The sequence below is a fragment of the Antechinus flavipes genome, chromosome 6 (assembly GCF_016432865.1).
Source record: "Antechinus flavipes isolate AdamAnt ecotype Samford, QLD, Australia chromosome 6, AdamAnt_v2, whole genome shotgun sequence".
Lineage (NCBI taxonomy): Eukaryota > Metazoa > Chordata > Mammalia > Dasyuromorphia > Dasyuridae > Antechinus > Antechinus flavipes.
In genome coordinates, this window is record NC_067403.1 from 200,200,892 (window position 1) to 200,223,889 (window position 22,998).

The following is a 22,998-nucleotide window of genomic DNA, read 5'->3' on the forward strand; positions in this document are numbered from 1 at the left end:
GCTAAATGAGACCCCTTAGGTTCGAACTAAATAGGGACATCAGTGGCTTGGTGGGAGGCCTAATAGATATCAGGGTCTCCTACCCGACCTGACTCTCTGGATGCCTCACATCCTTAATCCTCCACCCTGATCACTGACTCTCCCCAACCAGGAGAAATTAGCTTTCCAGGGAGAGAAAGGCGCGTTATTCTGCAGCGACTCTCAATGACACCCTAGACTCGAGGCTATTTAACACTTTTACTAAGGATGAGAGCTTTTTTGCTCCTAGCATTTCCTCACCTACGTTTCTCGATTGGCAATCTTTGCCCTCTAACTTCTTAGCATAATTAACTCCTTAACAATTTTCAGCTAGGGAGCTCTCTGGGCAGTGCAGGGGGGCATTCGGCATTATTGGGAGGGATATCAGCATTCTTAAAGCTGCCCACAGACAGGACCTGATGCGGTTTTTGCAAAAGGCCCCATTCCCAAACGTCACCATCTCAACCCCAGATGACACCCCACTTTTAATCTGCTCCTGAGATCTGTTTTGTGCGTAATTATACGCTCTGCTAGAAAGCTGGGGAGGGGGTGTATGTCTTTTTAGTCTTTGTATTGCGCATTACCTAGCCTAGCATACAGCAAGCGCTCAATAAAGCTTATTGATCGGTCGATTGGAAAGATTTAGCCTAGCGGATTTCCGCTGGGGATGGCCGAGTTATGCTGGAAAGTCCTAGGGCTGGCCTGCAGAGACTAGTCCCGCGGACACTGGGCGTGGGCCTGAACGCAAGGAAGGACTCGGGCAGGGGGTGCTCTTTTTTTTTTTTTTTTTTTAAATTTAATAACTTTTTATTGACAGAATCCATGCCAGGGTAATTTTTTACAACATTATCCCTTGCACTCGCTTCTGTTCTGATTTTTCCCCTCCCTCCCTCCACTCCCTCCCCCAGATGGCAAGCAGTCCTATACATGTTAAATATGTCACAGTATATCCTAGATACAATATATGTGTGCAGAACCGAACAGTTCTCTTGTTGCACAGGGAGAATTGGATTCAGAAGGTAAAAATAACCCGGGAAGAAAAACAAAAATGCAAGCAGTTTATATTCATTTCCAGGGGGTGCTCTTGAGAAAAGGCGCCGAACTTTACAGAGTCTCTAAGGGTGTCCCTGAGACAAGCCCCGGCATTTTAGTCAGATAACGGTAGTGGGGAGAGGATCACGGGAGAAGACTTTCTCCGGAAGCACAGAAGCTGCTTCTAGCGGTGACCTTCGGAAGGAGGCGCGAGTGGGGAAGTTCGTGTGAATGTGTGGGAGGGAGGGTAGACTATGTGACCGGAAAAGGAAACTGGCCGTATTATCTACTAGGAGAAACTATAGTTAGTAGCTAAGAACACCAACAAGATATCGCGAGAATTGGAGTAAGCTCCTCGAGCCCTGGGTGGAGTCCACCCTCCCCCATCTCCTCACTCCCGTTCTTCCTTCACATGTCAAAGGATCGTTGCGGTTGTGCCTGCGGGCTTGAGTGACAACTCCTCCCGTAGGTGGAAGTGGCTCAAAGAGCTGTCAGTTATATCATTTAATATCTATTAGACCTTTTAGATTACATGGATTGGTGGCTCCCAGAAGCGCCGCCCCGTTCCCGTCAGCCCGCAGGAACGTTGGAAAGGCGGGAAGCAACGCACACGCGGTGGCCTAGAAGGCCCCAGTGGCCCCGCCTTACTTCCGGGCGAGACCATTTTTTTCAGTCTCCTCCTTGGTCTTTTTAGGCGATGGTGCTTTCCCCGGTCTCTGAGTGGAGGTTTTGACCCGGAAGAGGTGGGACTAGCGACGACTAGGGTTCTTGCGTGTCCGGCGGGAGGCCCGCATTGCGATTGGGGCTCCAGGCTGCCACCATGGTGAGCGGGCTACGGGGCATGGGGCAGGGGTCGAGGGTCGCTGTACCTTAAACTGGGGTGGGAATCGAGTAAAAGGCCGATTAAGCTAGGGCCGGAGTGTCAAGCTCGCGGGTGGGAGGAGGGGAACGGCTCGATGGAGGCTGATTCCACCGTACTTTGGGGCGCGTGTGTAAGGTCTTTCTGTGGGCCCGGCCAGGGCACTTTTCTAAGAGCGGAGGGGCAGCACAGGCGTCAGGGGAGCATGGGGTCTCGGGACCTTCTGAAAGGGCCAAAGGGATCGTCCTTTGGAACTTGGGCGGGGACATGTGGAGCCGCTCGTGGGGATGGGCCACGTGCTCGGGTGAGACCAGAGTTGGACGGCTTGGCGGACCCTGAATCGGAGCTCCATGAATTCCCTTATTTCTCCCAAACTTCCCCCTCCCTCCTCCCCCCAGGTGCTGCTGCACGTGCTGTTTGAGCACGCGGCTGGCTACGCGCTGCTGGCGCTGAAGGAAGTGGAGGAGATAAGCCTGCTGCTGCCCCAGGTAAGCCCCCGGAAGAGCCGGGCTTGGAGAATTCTTGCCCCCCCTCCCCCTCCGGACAGCCGCCGCACTATGATGAGTCTTAAAATCTGTCAATCCCCTGAGCTAAGTGATGTGATCTAGTCTCTGAGCACGGCGTCTGTCACGGCTCTCCTGAAGGGAGGGATAGGGGGTACAAAAAGGGAGCCCCAGGGAAGGCCACGTGCTCCCATCTCTCCCTCAGATCTTTCTTTTTTTATAGCTTATTTTCAAAACACATGCAAAAAGTTTTTAGCATTCGCTCTTGCAAAACCTTGTGTTACAAACTTTTCTACTTTATTTCCCCCACCTATCTCCTAAACAGCAAATAACAAACTTAGCAGTTCCTCTATGTTTTCACATTTATTACACTGCACCAAAAAAATCAACTTTAGACCAAGCAGCCTTTGTTTGCAGTTCTTGGTGAGGGAAGGGAAAGGAAATCTTGGAAAGGAACCCTTATTACCAAAATGACATTTAGAAATCTACCTTTCCCCAAACTGGGGAATTTTGCCTACTATTTATATCTTCCCAACCAAAATTAGTATCTGTGGACACTTCACAGGTGGAAGAATGTGTGCTGAACATAGGCAAGTTTCACAGTATTGTCCGGCTTGTGGCCTTTTCCCCATTTAAATCTGCCCACAGCGCTCTAGAGAATGCTAATGCTGTATCTGAAGGTGAGTGGTTCTCTTTCTATGATCTTTTGTGCAGTCTGTGCCCTCCTGATTTGAAAAAGTAATCTGTGTGTCTGTTCACAGGCATTCTCCATGAGGACCTTCGCCTTTTTTTGGAAACAAACATGCCTGCTAAGAAAAAGAAAGCTTTGCTGGGTGTTGGGGACCCTAAGATTGGGGCTGCTATCCAAGAGGAGTTAGGCTACCCTTGCCAGACTGGAGGTGTTATTGCTGAAATCCTCAGAGGTAAGATTCCAGGTGAAGGTGGAAATCATGTGAGGGCTATACTATAGAAGTTGATTGGGTACTAGATTACACAGGTGAAAAGATCCTATTTAGGTCCTGACCTCTGAAGGACGTTAAAAGGGTTCTACTTCTTGGTGGTTTCTCATTCTACCTGTGGTCTCCCAGGAGTTCGCCTGCACTTTCACTCTCTGGTGAAAGGTCTTACTGAGGTTTCAGCTTCCAAGGCCCAACTGGGACTGGGACACAGCTACTCTCGGGCCAAGGTCAAGTTCAATGTGAATAGGGTGGACAACATGATCATCCAGTCCATCAGCCTTCTTGATCAGCTGGACAAAGACATCAACACCTTTTCTATGCGTGTCAGGTCAGCTCCAGGGTTGGTGGGGCAGATGCTTAAGCAGCGGCTGGATTCTGAGATGTCCTGTGGCCTTCCCACCTCCTATTGCTTACCACAGCTTATGTTCTTTTTTACACAGACTGTATAGAAGAAGGAGGCAGAGAAACCTTCCTCTTATACACCTCAGCCAGGGGCCTGCCTGTGCCCTAGCTGTATTGTGAAAGGGGAGACAGTAAAGACTTGGAGAATTCCCAAGGATTGGGTTTGGGGATTTGGGGACAGACAGTGCAGTGGGTGAGGTGTGAGTTTTCTCCACTGGATCCCTGCCTTTGCTTCCTGCTTATGATCAGCTGGTTTTTTTTCTCCCCACAGGGAATGGTATGGCTATCATTTTCCTGAACTGGTAAAGATTGTTAGTGACAATGCCACGTATTGTCGCCTGGCCCGGCTCATTGGCAATCGCAAAGAACTGAATGAGGAGAAACTAGAAGCTCTGGAGGAGCTGACAATGGACGGAGCCAAGGCCCAGGCTATCCTAGATGCTTCTCGGTCTTCCATGGGTTGGTGTTCCTATATGTGTTCTTTATGAGTCAACTGGGGGAGAAGAGGATATTAGGTTCTTTTGTACTGACTTGCTTTCCTGTTTCTCCTAGGCATGGACATTTCTCCCATTGACATGATCAATATTGAAAGTTTTTCAAATCGAGTGGTATCTTTATCTGAGTATCGCCAGAGTTTGAACACATATCTGCGCTCCAAGATGGCCCAGGTGGCCCCCAGCCTGTCAGCCCTTATTGGGGAGGCGGTCAGTCATTGGGGTGTGTCTTGGGTGGGATGGGAGAACTTGCTGCCCTATAGCTATTGTCACTTGGCAGCTCCTATCAGCCTACTGTTTTCTCTCAATTTGGTTGAGTCAAAAGTAGATGCCTTGCCCACACCTTTTTTTTTTTTTCTTCTCAGGTTGGTGCCCGACTGATCTCCCATGCTGGGAGCCTTACAAATCTGGCCAAGTACCCAGCATCCACAGTGCAGATCTTGGGGGCTGAGAAGGCACTGTTCAGGTACCAATGTTCAGGTACTGACACTCTGGTGCCAGCTGCCTAGGGGGTGTCACTGTGATGGCAGCGCTGGGGCACCCTGACCCGAAGGCTTTGCTTCGGTTGTGATGGGCCAGCCCTAGCTTCTGAGTGACTCCCATGGCCCCAGCCAGGGGATGCAACCTCCAGGTCAGCGACATCTGACTCCTGACCCCTGTGGAAGTTTTGGGCTTGGGGCTGAGGTGGGAAATCAGTTTTGGAATTGAAGTGGGAGAAATCTTTGAAAAGGTCTTGGGAATATATAAGGGATTTGGGAGTCAGAATCTAAACTGTATCCCTGGGAAGCTAACCCTGTACACTTCCATAGAGCCCTGAAGACTCGGGGAAATACCCCCAAATATGGACTCATATTCCATTCAACCTTCATTGGCCGTGCAGCTGCCAAGAATAAAGGCAGAATTTCCCGGTACCTGGCAAACAAATGCAGCATTGCATCCCGGATCGACTGCTTTTCTGGTACAGGACAAAGGGCTGAGCGGGGGTGGGGGTGGGGTAAGGTAATCAGCAATAACCATCCCAAGTGGCTTCTGCAATGATGGGAAAATTTTTCGTCAACAGCAGTTCACCCCGTGAGTGTTGAATCTATAGTCTGAGCGAAGCTGAGGGTTTGAGAGGTTGGGAGGTCACCAGTGTCCTGAAGGACTACTTCCTAACCCTCATCCCAACAGTATTTTAACAATCTGTTCTCAGAGGTTCCCACGACTGTGTTTGGAGAGAAGTTACGGGAACAGGTAGAAGAACGCCTATCATTCTATGAGACAGGAGATCCACCTCGAAAGAATCTGGATGTCATGAAGGAAGCAGTGAATGAGGTCAGTGGGAGAAATGGTCTTGTGCTGGGGGGAGGGGGAAGAGGTGGGTGCTGGCAGGCTAGCAAAACCTGTATTATACCTGTTGGAGGTGATGAGCATCTTTACCCTGACTCCAGAGTGGAGGCAAAAACTGATTTAATGAGCCTGATCCAACACAACATGATAGGGTAATGCTTATTGCTGCGGGGTGGGAGTGGGGGTGTCTAGGGACTGACAACCTTCCTTTTTTTGGCCAGGCAGGGGAAGTGGTTGCAGAGATTAGGAGGAAGCAGGCCAAAAAGGAAAAGAAACGCCTGAAAAAAGAGAAGAAGCGCCTGGAGGCTTTGGCAGCAGCAGAAAATAGCATTTCTGAGAATGGACAGGTGAGAGAGAACATTAGGTGGCCAGGCCCATGAGGTTCCTTTGGCTGTAGGAAATCTGTCCCCTCACTTGGCTTCTTATGTTCTTAGGAGACAGAGAATGGGGAAGAGAAGCCGAAAAAGAAGAGAAAACGGCAGGTGGAAGAGACAGAAGAAGCCCCAGCCCCACAGGAACAGGCCACATCCCCTAAGCCCAAGAAGAAGAAAAAGCTCATGTGCCCAGAAGAGGACGGTGTAGCAGACTCACCTATGCCAGTCAAGAAGAAAAAGAAAAAGGCCCCAAAGAACCTGGAGACTGAGGACTAGGAGTGGCTGTGAACCCAGGACCAAGCTCCTGGGGCTCAGCATCTATGGCGATTTAGCACCCCATTAACCTCCCTTCCCTCAATCCCAATAAAGACATGAACTCAAGAATGCTACCTTGGCTCAATTTATTTCTTCTCCCAGTTTTGTCAGGAGGCTTGTGTGGTAGGCAGGCTACTAATGATGGCCTGGGTGAAGTCCCGGCAGGTGGCATAGCCGCCCATGTCCGGGGTGCGAACCTGTGAGGGAAAAGGGGGTGGGTGATCATTTAACCCTGGACCCAAGTGCCCTTTCTGTTTTCCCCTCCCCCCAGGTCCTAGTTCTCTTGAGTTCTTCGGAAGGGCCCCAAGGAGTACCTTCCCCCATAGCCTGTGGATTACAGGGAGAAGCCAAGGGGGAGCACAAAGCATCCTGAGTCTGGTCCACAGTTTTTATTTAGACAAAAAGCACAAACAGCTGGAGAGATCTGGTCCCAAGCAATGCAATGGGGGCTGATGCAGCTTCCTCCATGGTCCGATTTATGGGGATGGGGGGAGTTGTCCAGGGCGCTAGTCAAAGACAAGGTAAGGGAATGGGAAGGTTCTAGCCCCCATGAGGGGGGTGCAGGTGGCTGATGACAGACTTGATGAAGTCAGACGTGGTGCTGTAGCCGCCCATGTCGCGAGTCCGAACCTACAGCCAGTGACAAAGCCACCAGGAACAAGAAGAAGATGGCTAGTGAGTGGGGAGGGTGGGCAAGAAAAGGCACAGTGGCGATGGAGGGGTCGGAGGGCAACTGGAGGAAAGATGAAGGGAGGAAGAAGAGAGATGAAGTGCTGAGAAGAGGAAGTGCAAAGAGGTGGATGATGGAGGAGCTTGAGTACAGAAGCATTCTTGAAGGTGTACAAAGTTCATCTGATCCTCAGAGCCCCCTCAGGTGGGGCAGAGCAAGAGATGCAGACATGAGAACAAGGAACAGTCAGACAGCAGCAGCAAAGGGTACTGAGCAGAAGGTGGGGAGGAAAGGGGTGGAGGGAGCCAAAATGGAGCCAGGAGAGCCATGTCTTGGCCCCCTCTGAAACCCCTTCTTGGGCAGGGAGGGATGATGACTGGGGAAGGTGCAGGGTCAGCCCAGCCACACTTACTTTGCCAGCTTTGATGACCTTCTTCACGGCCTCGGCAATCATGTTGGAGTGATATTCCAGGCTGTCCCAGGGGAAAAAAAAAAAATGAGGGAACGAGAACAAGCCTGGGGAAGCTCCCCACCCCCTCATTTAGCTGTCAGACTCGGTGTCTGTCTCAACACCCCTCCTCCCCAACCCTGTGCCCACTGACGTACTTGAGGTGCCTCAGCATATTGCTGGAAGACAGCAGCATGGCAGTTGGATTGGCAATGTTCCTGCCCACAGCCTGGGCAAATGGGTGCCTTGCGCCCTGTGGGGGTGAAGGCCAAGTCAGAAGGACAGTCTGGTGCCCGAGGACTCCGGAGCGGTGAGTGTTAAAAGAGACCATACTCACCGTTTCAAAAACAGCGTACTCGGCGCTGTAGCTCTCACCGGGAACCACGCCGGCACCCCCCACCAGCCCTGCTGCCAGGTTGTCGATGATGTTTCCATAGAGATTGGGCATCACAAGCACATCAAACTGGTATGGGTTCTGCACCAGCTGGAGTGGAGAAGGGAAGGTAAGAGATGGGGGGTGGCTGGGAGGGTAAACTCAAGGGAGCGTGTGCCCGGGCGGGGAAGGCCGTACCTGCATACAGCAGTTGTCTATGATCATGGTCTCAAACTTGATCTTGGGGTACAGCTCGGCCACCTCCTCACAACACTGCAGGAAGAGCCCGTCGCCCAGCTTCCTGCAGAGAGGTCAGGGCCGAGGTCAGCAGGGCCCCAGCCCGGTCACCACCCAACCTTCCCCGGTCTGGGCCCAGCCGTCCCTGGCCTGTGCCTCTCACATAATGTTGGCCTTGTGCACTGCCGTGACCTTCCCTCGACCCTTCTTGGTGGCGTAGTCGAAGGCAAACTTGGCGATCCGCTGGGACTTGGCCCGAGTGACGATTTTCAAGCACTCGATCACACCCCTGGCACTCTGCGAGGGCAGAAGCAGCAGACTTAGGCTAAGGGCAGGGGGGGTGTCCCCCCGCCCAGTGCAGGAGCAGCCGCGGCTCATACTGCACCTCGTGCTCCAGGGAGCTGTATTCTCCCTCGGTCTGCTCCCGGATGATCACCAAGTCCAGGTTATTGTGTCGAGTCTTGTACCCGGGGAGGCTCTTGACATGAACGACGTTGGCAAACAGGTCCAGCTTACGCCTGGCAGGAGATGGGGGAAGGTAGCATCACACAGGGTCACAGTGCCCAAGGTCCCCAGGTCCTGTTACCTCATACCTGAGCCGCATGTCATAAGAGGCCAAGTCCCCCTTGTACTCTGTGTCCATTGGGGTGTGAATTTTTCCTGTGAGGGTACATCCAGAGTAAGGGTCAGTGAGGTTCCCAGGTCAGAGTCTGTTCTCTCAGGGGCAAAGCACCCTACCTGCATCCTAGGATCACCCCCTACATCTGTCCAAATCTCGTCTCCCCATCCCTCCTTCTGAGAATTCACATGAGAAAGCTAGCCGCATTAGCAGGCTGGATTCTATGAGCTGGTCAGAGATTCTGGTCCTAAGCTGAAGGGACCCAAATAACCTACGGTCCTCTTTAATACGCGGCCTGAAATACTACTCCACGCTGAAGGGCTCCCGTGGCAAAGGGCCGAGAGCAGGAGTCACATGCAGGCAACGCTGGCTGGAGGACCAGGCACAGATGATAAGTGATCCTTGTTCATGGGGAGGAGGAGACGGGAGGCCAGGACGTACCAATGATTGCAACCTTGTTTTCCTTCATGGAGCTCAGCACCTGCTCCAGTTTTTCTTCTGAGGCCATGTTCTGCACCTCACTCAGGTGATGCTCCTGGAACTCCACTGGGACGTTGGCTGCCTGCAAGCCCAGAGAAAGGAGCCATCAGTGGGCGGTCCCACAAGCCCCCTGGAATCTCTCTCCCCCTCTCACCTCCTCTCACCTTGAAAACTTCTTTGACAGCATGCATGAGTTCAGGCCCCACGCCATCACCGGGCAGCATGGTGACGGGGAACGCACCCTCCACCTTCACATCATCCACCTGGGAGGGAGACAGGTGCAACAGAGTAATGGCTCTGGGTCTAACCCCAAGAGATTGCAGAGAAAGGACAAGGCTGGACTCAATGATTTGGGATTTACTATGGGGAGAGTAGAGACACAACCTTTGGAGATCAGGGAGAGGGAGGTAGGAATCCTATACAGACAAAGGCTCAGGAATTAAGAGGAATGCTGGGACAGAAAGCCCCCTGGAGGGTATTTAGGCTAAGCCGGGGACTGTCAGGTGTTGAGGGTCCAGAATAAAAAAAAAAGACTCCTCTTCCTGACTTCAAATTGGGCCTCAGACATATCCTAGCTGTGACCCTGGGCAAGTCACATCATCCTTTCTGCCTCAGTTTCCTCATCATATCTATAACACAAGCTGGAAAAGGAAATCCAAACCACCTCAAATGGGGTCATGAAAAGTCTGACTTGACCAAAAGGAGTGAACAGTAACAAGGGCCAAGTCCAACTAGAAGCACAGGCCCCCCTCCCCACTCTAGTCCCACAACAAATAATGCAACAAGAATTTATGACATAGGATTTAAAAGATCCCGAGTATTTTCTAAAAAATTAAAAACAAAAACATCCTTGCTTCAAGATGTCTCAAAGTGCTTATAGTAACTCCATTCCTTCTGTTTCCTTAATCTTCCCTCTCAATCACTCTTTTTTCCTTCTCAACAACCTGCTCCTCCTTTTCAACCATTTCTTTTTGTTTTGCTTTGGCAAGGCAACTGGGGTTAAGTGACTTGCCCAGATTCAGGTGTTGGAGGCTGCATTTGAACAGCTCCTCCTGATTTCCAGGCCAGTGCTCTATTCACTGCCATTTAGCTGCTCTCAACCATTTCTTCTAAGACATATCTGCAAAACTTTCTAAGACTTGGTTAACTTCAGTTTAGATTTAGTTTAGATACTAAATGGGAAAGGACTCATATTTTTGTGATGATCTAATGTCTTCAGGAATACAAAGCCTTTATTACTTCCATCCTAAGAAAAGAGGTTTAATGATTTACATGAGCTCATAAAGCCAGTGAGAGGGAAACCAGTCCATACTCAGGGCCCTTTCCCCTGTACCACAGGGGCCAGTGTGTTCTGGGACACAGAGAGGGCAACTTACATTCAGATACAGTTTCAAAGTCTGCAACCCTCTCTACACCTATTACTTCATGTAATCCCAAGACAACTCTGTGAACATTATCTCCCTGTTGAAAGGGTCCAGAGGAAACTACCTCTCCCATTGCCACTGAAGCAATCACTTGGGTGATCTCAGCTCCAAGGCCGGCCCTCCGTCACCATGTTGTCTTGTCTCTTACTGTCTAAGGTTCAGAGAAATGAGGTGCCACAACCAGTACCAGGGGTGGAAGCCAAACTCGGCGTTTGCCTCTGCCCAGTGCCGCCAACCAGCAGGTCATGCTGTCCCATGATCCTGGCACACCTGTTTCTGTGGCTGGCTATGCCTGCTGCTGGCACTATGCTCCTGGCAGTGACTCAGGACAATTTGTGCATCTTGCTCTGACCATGCCTTCTCTTGTGCTCGTTCTTGTCTTCCCAAACTTCTTAATGTTGTATCTCCAAATTCCTTCATCTTTTTTCTCCCTCTGTTCTCTTTTGCTGATCTCATTCCTATGGTTTCAACTACTCCTGCTAGATAGTTGAATCCCAAATCCCCACCTCAGGGACTGATTTTACGTCTGAGCTCCAATCCTCTATCTCTACATGCCTTAGGGTCTCTCCACCTGGACATCCCACCAGAAACACAAACTTAACAGTTTCAGAATCAAGCCAAGGTTAGGATCCTAGATCTGAAGCTGGAAAGGACCTTAGAGAACAGCCAGTTTAACTCCTCATTTACAGATGCAGAAGCTGAGGCCCAGGAAGATTATATAACTTGCCCAACATCATAGACCCAGCAGACTTCAGAATCCAGGTCCTCTGACTCGGCATCAGCTTCCAATCAACCTAACTTTGGCACAGTACCTCACATATAGTTAGTTCTCAATAAATATTGTTAACAAGCTACCTTCTGGTTTCCTTTTTTTCCTTCAGTGGCTCCCACCTTTCCATTTAGTCTCCCGACCTACTTTTACTTTTACTCTTCCCTTTTCTTCCTGTCTCACACACAGTTGCCACGTGTTGTAGTAATAGTACAAAGCATTTCTTAATTCATTTCTTCCTCTGTATTTTTGTCATTACACTGCTAGACCTTCATTACTACCCCTGGACTTAGTGTCTCTTAAACACACCTTCCCCAGTTTATCCTTGATATTATGCCAGGCTGTTCCCTTACACGCAAATCTATTTCTACACTGTTCAAAACCCTTCAATGAATGGCTCCTTATTCCAAATTAAAAATAAAGATGGAAAAATTGAATGAGGAAGGGGCTAAGGGCATAGACTTGTATTCCCAATTCCCAGGGATATTATGAAGAGTGAGTTGTATTTTTTTGGCCAATTACTTGAATCATAATATAGAAGGAATTGAATCTGCAAAGCTCTCAGGGATGACACATCAACATCCAAAAATAACTTGAAAGGCTAGAATAATGGGTTGAATCTAGCATGACACAATTCAAGAGAAAGAGACATAAAGCCCTATATTTGGGTTAAAAAAACAGAGCTTTTGGTAAAATTTGTAAAAAATACATCGTTCCCATGCGAAAGACCTTGGACGAAAAAGGGGAGGTAGTTAATGATCTACACTTATATCTCAACAGAAGAGCTAAGTAAAATGAAAGGGGTTACCTAAAAATTCTTATTCTTGCAAGTCTTCTAGTTAGATTTCAATGTGGATGGCTCCCTAATCTTCATCTATATTAGAGCTCGAAGCAGGAGTTGTGGGAACTACTAGAGGAAGGATTATTATTCATGCATTAAGTGGTTTCTGAAGACCCTTCCCATTAGTAATTCTTATTCCATTAGTAATAATAACAATTGCTAATATTAAACCTGCACTCACATCTGCTTCGGCTTTGAGGTTGAATCTGCCTAATTAAGAATGGAGAAGTTCGTCACCAAAGGTTAGCAGCTCTTGACCTTCAATTAATTAGTTAATTAGTATAAGGAAGGGTTTGATCATGCAGAATTAGAGGCAGCTCGGTGAAAGGGCACGAGAAGGACTCGAGGGTTCTGGGGGGGGGGGCTGAGAGGGGGACGCGGGTCAGAACTTGGAGGGGTGGGGCCCGAAAGGTCGGGGAGCACAGGGGAAGAACTCTCCCGGTGACGGGGCCCTTCTCACCGCGCTCCGCGGGGAGGCCCTGGCTGCAGCCGTGGTGATCAGGCCCCTCCAGGCCCCGAGGCTCGGGGACACCGTCAGCGCCTGGGAAGGACAGACAAACAGACAGCCCGTGAACGCGAGGACTGGTCGGGGAGGGGGCGCCCGGTCCCCCGCCCCCGCCCCTCGCCGTCCCTCCTCCGCCCGCCGCTCGGCTCCTCCACGGCCTCACCCGCCTCAGCACGCGAGCTCCGCTCAGGGTCGCCATCTTCTCCGCTGTCCCGGGTTAAGGAGACTTAGGGGAGAAAGTCGTCGCTCCAGAAGTGACGTCAAGATCAGAGCCGGCAATCACGTGGGCTCAAAACGAGTAGAAAGATCCGGATTCACCTCCCTCCCTCCCTCTTCCCTCATCGAGGGACTGTCGAATGTCGATTCGTAGATTGACGTCCCTGGCGGAGGGAGTGTCGATATATAGATTGTCGTCCCAGACAGAGGGAATGTCGATTCATAGATTGAACGTCCATTCGTCGAGTGTGGATGCATGGATCGACATCCCTGGCGGAGGGAGTGTCTTTAAAATAACGTCGGGACGTTCTTTTGTAATCAGCTACAGTTTATCTGCGGAGAGATACAATGAAGATTATCCTTATAATAAACAATAACAGTATCTTATCCTGGGAATATACAATGATATTTATAATGATGCCATTTCATAACAGTAAAGTTTCAAAGTGGTTCCCTTACAGCAAGGCTAGATGGAATACAGAACAACTGCACGTGTGTAACCTTAATTGGATAGCTCGCTGTCTTGGTGGGGCAGGGAGAAAAATTTGGAACACGTTTTTGCAAAGGTGAATGTTGAAAACTATCTTTGCATGCATTTGGAAAAATAAAATATTATTGAAAAAAATAAATTTTGGGGAAAAACAACAACACTGTGAAGTAGAACTTGAAAATATTACTTTCCTCATATTCCTGAGAGAATAGAGGCTTAGAAAGGTTTATATTTCCCCTAGAGCCTGGGACAGAGGGCTGCACACAGATACTTCGGAAACAGTTGTGGAATTATTATTTGATCACCGGCACACGATGGTGTAAGAGCCAAGATTTAAACTGCATCTTCTGACTCCCAATCTAGCGCTTATTCTAGAATACAGTGAGATGTGATTGTTAAGTCATTTTCCAGTTGTGTTGGCCCCCATTTGAGGTTTTCTTGGCAGAAATGCTGGAGAGGTTTGCCATTTCCATCTTCAGCTCATTTTACAAATGAGGAACCTGAGGCAAAGGGGGTGAGTGACTTGGACAGGATCCACAGCTAAGTCTGTGGCTAGATTTGAATGGAGGAAGATGTACTGTGCCATCTAGCTGCCCCAGTGTGGTGGGCACGCTCCTTAAGTTCAGGGGTGGAATAGAGAGAGAGGAGAGGAGAGGACTGAGGATTGCTTGAGAAGTATAAAGTATTCAGATTTGGGGCATTGGAAGAATGTGATTAGGTTCTACTGCCCACAAGATGGCACTCTTCTAGAGGCATCAACTTGCTGATTTTGGAATCTCTGAAGTTGTGTGTGTGTGTGTGTGTGTGTGTGTGTGTGTGTGTGTGTGGTATTGGAAGTTGTAGAGATGAAACTATAAGAAGCTGTGGTCAGAAACAGCTTCAAGTGTGACACCTTTGCTGGGGAAAGGAGGGATAATGAGAGTCTTGGCAAAGTAAGGGCAAAGTCAGTGGCTGACATTAAGGGAAGGTGAAATTATGGAACTTTAAGACCAAATAGTCATTCATGTGAATGTTGAAGTGAAAATGAGGAAAATCAAGAGACAAGCATTTCGGTCCCACAGGAAGATAGATGGATCCTGGAACTCAGGAGAAGATGATGATGAAATTAGGAAAAGACTGGGGAAGAGTAAATTTGAAATTAAAAAAAAAAACAAAACCTGGGTTTGACTTCTAGATTTGTTTTACATTTTAATTTATATTTTAAATTATGTGACTTTTGTCAGTCTCTTTCACCTCTCCAAGCCTCAGTTTCCTTCTCTGTAAAAACAGATTTGGACCAGATAATCTCTAAGGCCAATTCTAGCTCTAAATCCTAGGAAGTAATGACTTCAGAAAAGGAGGCCATTGAGTAATGCAGCTGGTACAATGATTTAGAAGTAACTACAGAGACAGAAGTCTCATCTTAAGGAGCAGTAGGAGGAAATTGAATTGAAGTTTCTGCTTCTTTTACTTGTTCCAAAACTAATTCCATTTCTCTAACTCCAAACCGGGATTTGACACTAATGGAAAATCTCAAGAACATAAGGGAGTGTGTTCCTCATAGAACACACTTTGTACACAGAAGAAAGGATTGATTTTGATAGTGTGGCACTTTGTGATTTTTGCAACAGTCTTCAGTGTAAGCTTTCGAAATTGAGTCTTGACAACTTCCTCCAGCCTATGGAAAGAAAGGAAGACCCTCATATTTAATGACATTGTAAGAATCTGAAGGGTCATGGCAATAACTGAACTACCCACGCGATGGCACTCTACCAGTCACCTGCTTATTGATCCCAGTATATCTGAAGGTGGGAGAGTCTTTCTAAAGAGCCGCAATTTCTCAATGGCCACCAGATGGCGAGCAGCCCACAGACATCTATGCTGCACTTTGGCCCTTGTAGCTAAGCTGTTGGTTCCTTCTGTAGGCTAGTTCAGAGTAAATCTAAAGGTTGAAATAAAATGTTATTCAAAACAGCAAAACATGGAAGCTATAATGTACCCATTTTGAGTCTCCTATCTGAATGGTCTATCTGGGATGCTTACTTTCAGTTATTAATCTCCCACGTTGACTTTTAATAAGCTTCAATTATGTGTCAGATTCTGCTCAAGACTAGAGATGCAAAAACAAAAATGAAGTAGCCTCTGCCATGAAGGAAATTATCTCCTATAGGGGCAAATGACATGTAGGATCTAGGTTCAAATTTTGCCTGTTTTAATTGCTTTTCAACCTTGGGAGATCACTTAATTTTTCTGCTCCTTATTTGTAATTATTTACAGAAAAGATCTTTGCAACTGATCCTGGGAGACAGAAGGAGAAGATAAGATCTTTGTAACTAATCCTGGCAAATAGAGGGAGAAGAAAGGGAAGCAGGGTCAGATTTTTTTAAAGATATATTTTTTATTTGAAAAAAAGAGAATAAGAAAAAAAGAAAAACAGAAAAGAAATCCCAAACAAAATAAAGCAAAACAAAAGCAGGGTCAGATTTTGTATTCCTGATCTCAAAAATCACTGCAGTGACTGCAGCCTTGAAATGAAAAGATACTTGCTCCTTGAAGGAAAGCTATGGCAAATCTGGATGACATACTAAAAAGCAGTGATATCACCTTGTCAACAAAGGTCTGTATATAGTCAAAGCTATGGTTTTCCAGTAGCAATGTATGGTTATGAGAAAGCTAAGCAAAGAATTTATGCTTTTCAATTATGATGCTAGAAAAGACTTTTGAGAGTCTTTAGATAGCAAGAGAGCAAATCAATGAAATTGAATTAATTAAATTAATTAAAGAAATTAACTCAGATTATTCATTGGAAGACCAAATACCAAAGCTAAAGCTTAAATGATTTGGCCATATAACAAGAAGAAAGAAATCATGTTGGAAAAGATTGAAGGTAAAAGGAAAGAGGACAGCAGAGGTTGAAATGAATGAAAAAATGAACATGAACTTGGACAGACTTTGGGAGATAGTAGAAGATAGAAGGGCCTGTTGTTATACTTCAAGAGATCACAAAGAGTTAGATACAGCTGAATTACTGAACAACAATATTTATTTTTAATTTTCCCTCCAATTAACAAACTTTGATTTTCTCTTCCTTCCTTTCCATCTACTTCCATTGGGAGAAAGAAATTCCAAATCTTCGTAACAAATATGCACAATCAAGCAAAACAAATTCCCATATTGGTCACATAAAAATGTATATCTCATTCTGTGTCTTGAATCTATTGCCTCTCTCTAAGAAATCAGGTCTTTGTGATCATCTCACCTGTAAAAAATTAAGGGGCTAGACTAGATGGCCACTGACATTGATTAGATTATCCGATATCATCGATATTATTATCCTATAAAAACATAGAAATACATTTACAAATAGATACAAGATTATTTTGGTGGGGAGACAGCTAATAGCTAACTGCTGGGGGATCAGAAAGGGCCTCATATTAGATGAGATATTTGACCTAAACTTTGAAGGGAAATAGAGAATCTAGATGGGAGAGTTGAGTAAAGACATGAGGGACAACATATACCAAGGTGCTGAGTTTGGAGATGCAATGTTTTTGTTTGCTTGTTTGTATTGCTTCTAGGCAATTGGGGTTTCTTGGAGTCATACAGGTAGGAGGTATCTGAGACTGGATTTGAACTCAGGCCTTCCTTACTCCAGGACTGGTGCTCCGCCCACTGCACAGTCTAGCTGCCCTGAGATAAAATGTTGTGGATGGAAAACAGCAAGTCTAATTTGGCTAGACCATAGATAGTGTGAAGGGGAGTGATAGTGGTAAATCTGGAAAGGGGGATTGGAACCAGCTTGTAAAAAGATTCAAATACCAATCAGAAATGTTTGTAAAATTGTCCCTAGAGGTAATAGAAAGTCACCGGAATTTACTCAGCAGGCATGTGGTCAGATGTGGGTTTTAAGATATCACTTTGGCAGATGTGTAAAGGATGGATTGAAGAGGATAGAGGCTTGAGACTGGGTGACCAATTTGGAGGCTATCATAATAGTACTGAGGCAACTAAGTGATTCAATGCAGTCAGGAAGACCCATCTTCCTGAGTTCAAATCTCCCTCCAGATACTTACTAGCTGCATGATCCTGGGCAAGCCACCTAATCTCTGCTTTCATCAATTGTAAAATGGGGATAATAATGATACCTACCTCAAAGGGTGGTTGTGAAGATCAAATAAGATTTGTAAAGTGTACAACACAGTGTTTGATACATTATATTATATAAATTATTATTATTATGCCTAGATGGAAAGTCATTTTCACAGGGGTGAAAATAAACTTTTGTGGGAACTAATGAAAAGAGAAGAGGGAAAGGTAAAGAGAGAGAGATGAGGAAGAGGAGAAGAAGAAAAAGAAGAAGAGGAGGAAGAGGAGGAGGAGGAAGAAGAAGAGGAAAGAGAGAATTGAAGAGTATAGTTCTAACACCCACAGTTTATCTCTCTAACAAGATCTAACACCCACAGTCAGAAACAATAATACTGATGATGAGCCAGCAAATGTCACAAAACCTCAGAAAGAAGAGGGAGATCAGTCATGTTAAGTACTGCAAAGAAATGGAGAAGAATGATAATGAGAAGATGCTATCAGACTTGGCAATTAACAGAATAATGATAACATTGGAATGAACAGATTCATTTGAATGATGAGCCCAGGAGTAAGATTAAAGGGGTTAGGAATAGAGCGAGAGGAGAGAAAATTGAGCAATGAGTGAAGACAGGCTGTGAAAGGGAAGACAGATAGATATAGCATGATGATTTGAGGGGATAGTAAAGCCAAGAGATTTTTTTTTAAGTATGGAGGTACCTGAGTCTATTTACAGGCAGTAGATGTTGTTCATCCTTTGTTCTCAAAGAGTACCAATAACCAATAACAACAGGGTGATGTCTTGAGTTGCAAGTGAATTAGGTTTAAGTGAGGCAGGACTGTGCAAAATCACCAGTTTCACTCTTTCTTTCAGCATTGTTGTATTCCAGTAGCAAGACATAGGCCAGGATTTCTGGTGATGACCCCAGATGTAGTAGGAAACCTTGGCCATTTGAAGCTAAAGTCTTTACCAGGTTTCAGTTTGTCTGAGGCAATACCATTAAAGGCTAGGTAAGAACTGAGGCAAAAAATGGCCTGGTTTGCCTTTACAAAACTGTCGGACAGGGAGGGGAGATTCTCTGAGTTTCATAACAGAAACAATTGCTATTTATACTCACTCTGACCCTTCAAAATCCATATAATGAGCAAGTAAGACTTGGGTTGGGACGTTGCCAGTAGGTAGTGTCAATCTTCTGGGAAAGATTGAAGGGGATGAGATTAACACTGAAAATACAGGTTCTCTAAATTGGCCATCTTGTTCTTTATCCCTAAATCAATCAACCAGAATTTATTAAATACCTATTCTACTCCAGGAACTGTGCTAAAACACAAATATACAAAATTCATACATGAATAACACCTCTCAGATATGTTCCCTTCTCTCCTCTGACACTGTCAGCAATCTGGAGAAGCCTTCATCATCATCTCACATCTGGATACAAAAAAAGATACAAAAGAAGCAAAAGATAACCCTTTCCTCAAGGACTTTACAATCTAATGGGGAGAACAAGAAGCAAGTAAGCATATACAAAGCAAGCTAAATATAGGATAAATAGGGAATAATTAAAAGAGAGAAGGTTCTGGAATTAAGGATAAAGAAAGGCTTCTAATAAAAGGTGGGATTTTAGTTGGGACTTAAAGGGAGCCTCAGAGGCCAATAGTTGGGGTGGAGGAGGGAGAGCATTTCACATATGGGGGACAATTAGGGAGAATACCCAGATTGGGGAGATGAGTGTCTTTTTCATGGAACATCCTGGATGGCAGTTTCCCAGGACTGAAGAGATGTAGAAAGACTAGAAAGACAGGAATATGAAGAGTTTTGAATACCAAGTTGATTATTTTGCATTGGTTTTTGGAAGCAATAGGAAGCCAGTGGAGTTTACTGAGTAGGGGCATGACACAGTCAGACCTGGGTTTAGGAACTTTAGTGACTGAATGGAGAATGGATTGGAGCAGGGAGACACTTGAGGCAGGCTGTCCCCCACCAGCAGCTATTGCAATAATCCAGATATGAAGTGATGAAGGTACCCCAGACTGCTGATTGTGTCAGAGGAGATTTTGAGAGATGTTACTCCTGCATTAATAATATACGGAAGTATGTCTCAAGGTGGCACTTCAAAGTGCTTTATTTGGGTGAGTTGGGGTACCATTGTAGGTTTGTACTGCCCCAAGCTGAGACGTATCTGAGTAATAATCTTATTGGGCCATTAGGTGGCAGTAAAAGCTTGAGCTGGCTGAACTACCTTACTTGCTCTCTGAAAATTTTTTGCCAGCCTATTATCCCATATTGTTCCAGGCACTCATATACCTTAGAGTTAAGCCCTCATCCCAATTGAGATTCTGTCTAGATATATTTTCTCTGAATTTTTTTCTAATGATTTGACTAATTTTTTTTAATTGAAACTTTTTATTTTCAAAACATATGCAAGGATAATTTTTCACCATTGATCCTTGCAAAACCTTGTGTTACAATTTCCTTCCCCCTTCTCCCCACCCCTTTCCCTAGATGGAAAATAATCCAATATATATATTAAACATGGTAAAATATATGTATATCCAACATAGACATACATATTTATACAATTATCACCTGCACAAGAAAAATCAGATCAAAAAAAAAAAAATGAGAAAGAAAACAAAATGCAAGCAAACAACAACAAAAGAAGTGAAAATGCTTTTGTTGTGATCCACCCTCAGTTCCCACAGTTCTCTCTTTGGATGTAGATGGCTCTCACCATTCCAAGATCGTTGGAACTGGCCTGAATTGTCTCACTGTTGAGAAGAGCCACATCCATCAGAACTGATAACATTGTATAATCTTGCTATTGATGTGTTTTTTTTTTTTTTTTTTGTTTTTTGTTTGCTAAAGAGGGGAGAGAGAGAAAGACAGAGAAAGAGATATAGAGACAGAGACAAGGAGAGACACAGAGACAGACAGACATAAGAGAGACATTCTACTTTTTTCATGAACCTTACTCCCATATAAATTAAATTACATTTGCTACAGCAGAACTGAGATTAGTAAAGAACAAGGTCAGGGTTCCAGAGTAATGGGCCCATTGCTGGTTTGAATATGAAATCTCCACCTTCCTCTCCCATATTCCTAGACTCCTATACCAAATTTTCCTTAAACTGAAGACCATATTTTATTTGTAGGAGATTCCCTCCCTCTAATCCCACCCCAATTTATTTAGTGACCACTGCTCTGCAGCTCTGTTCCTTGTTGTCCTTTTAGCTGTTGACTACACAAGACCATGGATTGCTCTTGCTAAAGTCCATAGTCAGGTACCATCTTGACATTTTTTCCCCCACCAGCTTCCAAAATTACTCTCTGACTTTTTTTTCTTCTCTTTAAATGTCTCCTTTGTAGAGAAATATTAGAATGACCTCAGGATATGCATTTATTTACATTATATGCTCCATACTTCCTATTCTTTCTAGCCTCTAAAATATATAAAAAACTGGAGAGAGAAACACAATCTGCTATTTTTACAGGCAGGGCTTGAGGTGACTATTCAGAATTGTAAATAAAGGTTATGAAAACACACATGACTAAATGCTTGTTAATTGATTATGGGAAAATTTCAACTCACAAATACAAGTATGCAAATAGTTGTTTATGAAGAGAATTAGTTCAATTAGGTTAACTACTTTACTTTAGGAATTTAGTTTTAATGTAGCATAGATGAACAGGCCAATGGGAACCCACTGTGGGAGTCTGTACAAATATTTCTGGCCTAGTTCTAGTCCAAGCAATCAAGTGGAAACTTAGGGAAAGCCTAAGTCATGACCATTCATGACTCAGGGATTTGTATTGCATATGTTGCTTCAGCAGTCTAATGCCCAGATTTTGGGCTCAGAGGTATCTCTGGAATCTTTTTCCAAGGAATACCACTGGTGAGAGTGTTCCCAATCAGATCGAAAGGACAACAATTCTTCTGAGGTTTGTCATCTCTTCTTTCCTGAACGACCTAGTACCTTTCTTTTCACATATTGCTCTCAAATTGTGGCATTAGAATGAGTTTTTATTAAATGTCATGGACAATTTTCTTTTACTTTCTTGCTCTTCATTAGCACTAATAGATAAGGGAGACAATGCAAAGGAAAAGAAAAACATAGACAAATATCTGATGAATTCAAATCAATAAGCCAAAATGAATGATTGAATGAACATGCAAATGAACATAAGTATTTTCTATGTTCAAAGAACTCTTCTAAATGCTAGAGATACAAAAAGAAAATTGTGGCATCCTGGATTTCAAGGAGCTTACATTCTAATTGCGGAGTCAATATATATGGAAGGATTCAACCGAGATTCAGTTAGAAAGGTGCCATAATCCTTAGGGTACAGTGGCAAAGCAGGTGATGATGAATCTACTTTAATGCCATTTCTTCTGATCAGTTCAAAACAGTTTCTGCTATTAAATCACTTGATAATGCTGAGAACTTTGATAGCAAGAACTTTCTTTACTAAGTATTTAGTAGATGTGGTCAAAACACCTGCTGGATCAGTTGCCATGCTACTTGTGGGGAGGATGTTGTTTCATTGAATGATGACTGTAAGTGTTGGGCAGGAAATAGGACTGGTGATCTGGGGTATTCCTAACATTTTTGGATCTTCTTGCCAGTTGGGGCACTTGGGAAGCAGTTGAAGATGAAGCTGTCAAGGAAGATGGGCCCTTTCTTGATAGTGATTACTTTCTCCAGTGATAGCTATAGGATCATTGGCTAGAATCAGGACCAGTGGGATGAAGGGTACTATTATTTCCAAGATTATTGGACTTAGGATCTTGGGGTATTTCTATCAAGGACTGAAACAAAGTAGTGTTCAAGTAGTAGTGCTTTGATTTGCCTGGTATATATAACCTCCTATCTTTCTCTCAGGGTGCCTCGTTACTTCAGTTAAGCTGGCTTACTCTGTTGGTAGCAGTTGAACTACATGCCAGAGTACTGAAAGAATTGGCTAGTGTGATGTCTCATCAATGTTAATGGTCTTTGAAAGATTGTGAAAAGTAGAAGTCTTCCATGCCTTCAGAAGAGTAAATGTCCAAATTTTACCCTCCCCCAAAAAACCAAAGAGAGCCTGCAAATTATTTAGTGAGCCTCACTTGAATTCTTAGCCAAATTCTACAACGGGGAGAGGGAAATTGGAACCCATTACAGGACTCTCAAAGGGATTCCATTATTTATATAATGCATTAAAGAGATGATATGTAGACATCTGGAAAAGGAAATGGTGATTCTAAACAACCAATATGGCTTAAATAGGATCAGGTCATACTAGGCTAATAATTACTTCCCTTTTTTGAACAGAACTATTAGAATGGGAGATAAGGGGAGTTTTGCAGATAGAGATAGTTTACCTATAGTTTAGGAAAACATTTAACAAAGTCTCTTATGCTATTTTCACAGGCAATAGAGGGATTTGGGCTAAAAAAAAATAGCACAGGATACAATGAGTTGAATAACTATGCATAAGAAATTTTTTATAATGGTTCTGTGTCTCTAATATGGCAACACAGGAATCGTTACTGTTTTTGTATTGTTTAACATTGTATCAAAGACTTGGCAAATTTAGG

General features: G+C 45.0%; 2 protein-coding genes and 4 non-coding genes across 8 annotated transcripts; 5 read left to right on the forward strand and 1 right to left on the reverse strand.

Annotated features, from left to right (window-relative positions):
- Positions 1 to 1,773: 1,773 nt before the first annotated feature.
- NOP56 (NOP56 ribonucleoprotein) lies at positions 1,774 to 6,354 on the forward strand. 2 transcript variants are annotated; one of them, XM_051967315.1, is made up of 12 exons: positions 1,774 to 1,873; positions 2,308 to 2,397; positions 2,978 to 3,092; positions 3,174 to 3,335; positions 3,501 to 3,699; positions 4,045 to 4,232; positions 4,326 to 4,477; positions 4,633 to 4,733; positions 5,077 to 5,225; positions 5,460 to 5,581; positions 5,818 to 5,943; positions 6,031 to 6,354. In XM_051967315.1, the coding sequence occupies exons 1-12, from the start codon at positions 1,871 to 1,873 to the stop codon at positions 6,244 to 6,246; spliced, it is 1,623 nt and encodes a 540-aa protein (XP_051823275.1). In that variant the 5' UTR covers positions 1,774 to 1,870; the 3' UTR covers positions 6,247 to 6,354. The 2 variants fall into 2 exon arrangements, with proteins under 2 accessions (XP_051823275.1, XP_051823274.1); XM_051967314.1 differs by lacking the exon at positions 1,774 to 1,873 and having other exon boundaries at positions 2,189 to 2,397.
- Positions 3,769 to 3,907, forward strand: LOC127542167 (small nucleolar RNA SNORA51). Its single transcript, XR_007948563.1, has one exon. It is a non-coding gene; the product is annotated as a small nucleolar RNA SNORA51 (small nucleolar RNA).
- On the forward strand, positions 4,781 to 4,865 carry LOC127542176 (small nucleolar RNA SNORD86). Its single transcript, XR_007948570.1, has one exon. It is a non-coding gene; the product is annotated as a small nucleolar RNA SNORD86 (small nucleolar RNA).
- On the forward strand, positions 5,297 to 5,366 carry LOC127542158 (small nucleolar RNA SNORD56). The gene has a single exon (XR_007948555.1). It is a non-coding gene; the product is annotated as a small nucleolar RNA SNORD56 (small nucleolar RNA).
- Positions 5,665 to 5,732, forward strand: LOC127542228 (small nucleolar RNA SNORD57). Its single transcript, XR_007948612.1, has one exon. It is a non-coding gene; the product is annotated as a small nucleolar RNA SNORD57 (small nucleolar RNA).
- Positions 6,355 to 12,926, reverse strand: IDH3B (isocitrate dehydrogenase (NAD(+)) 3 non-catalytic subunit beta). Of its 2 annotated transcripts, XR_007948511.1 has the most exons (13): positions 12,815 to 12,924; positions 12,607 to 12,687; positions 9,277 to 9,375; positions 9,074 to 9,194; positions 8,607 to 8,673; positions 8,399 to 8,531; positions 8,177 to 8,310; positions 7,975 to 8,077; positions 7,741 to 7,887; positions 7,562 to 7,656; positions 7,368 to 7,428; positions 6,600 to 6,915; positions 6,355 to 6,482 (listed from the first exon to the last, which is right to left on the reverse strand). XR_007948511.1 is itself a non-coding variant. In XM_051967316.1 (12 exons), exons 1-12 carry the CDS (start codon positions 12,848 to 12,850, stop codon positions 6,393 to 6,395), a joined length of 1,167 nt encoding a protein of 388 aa, XP_051823276.1. In that variant the 5' UTR covers positions 12,851 to 12,926; the 3' UTR covers positions 6,355 to 6,392. The 2 variants fall into 2 exon arrangements, 1 of the variants encoding a protein (XP_051823276.1); XM_051967316.1 differs by lacking the exon at positions 6,600 to 6,915 and having other exon boundaries at positions 12,815 to 12,926.
- Between the last annotated feature and the right edge of the window lie 10,072 nt (positions 12,927 to 22,998).

Bases quoted from the DNA above. Each gene is read 5' to 3' on its own strand.
- IDH3B (XM_051967316.1), bottom strand. From the start codon at position 12,850: ATGGCGACCCTGAGCGGAGCTCGCGTGCTGAGGCGG. The intron at 12,688-12,814 runs GTGAGGCCGTGG...TGTCCTTCCCAG, and splicing joins GAGCTCGCGTGCTGAGGCGG to GCGCTGACGGTGTCCCCGAG. The intron at 7,888-7,974 runs GTACGGCCTTCC...TCTCCACTCCAG, and splicing joins TAGACAACTGCTGTATGCAG to CTGGTGCAGAACCCATACCA.
- NOP56 (XM_051967314.1), top strand. From the start codon at position 2,260: ATGAATTCCCTTATTTCTCCCAAACTTCCCCCTCCCTCCTCCCCCCAG. The intron at 3,093-3,173 runs GTGAGTGGTTCT...GTCTGTTCACAG, and splicing joins TGCTAATGCTGTATCTGAAG to GCATTCTCCATGAGGACCTT. The intron at 5,582-5,817 runs GTCAGTGGGAGA...TTTTTTGGCCAG, and splicing joins TGAAGGAAGCAGTGAATGAG to GCAGGGGAAGTGGTTGCAGA.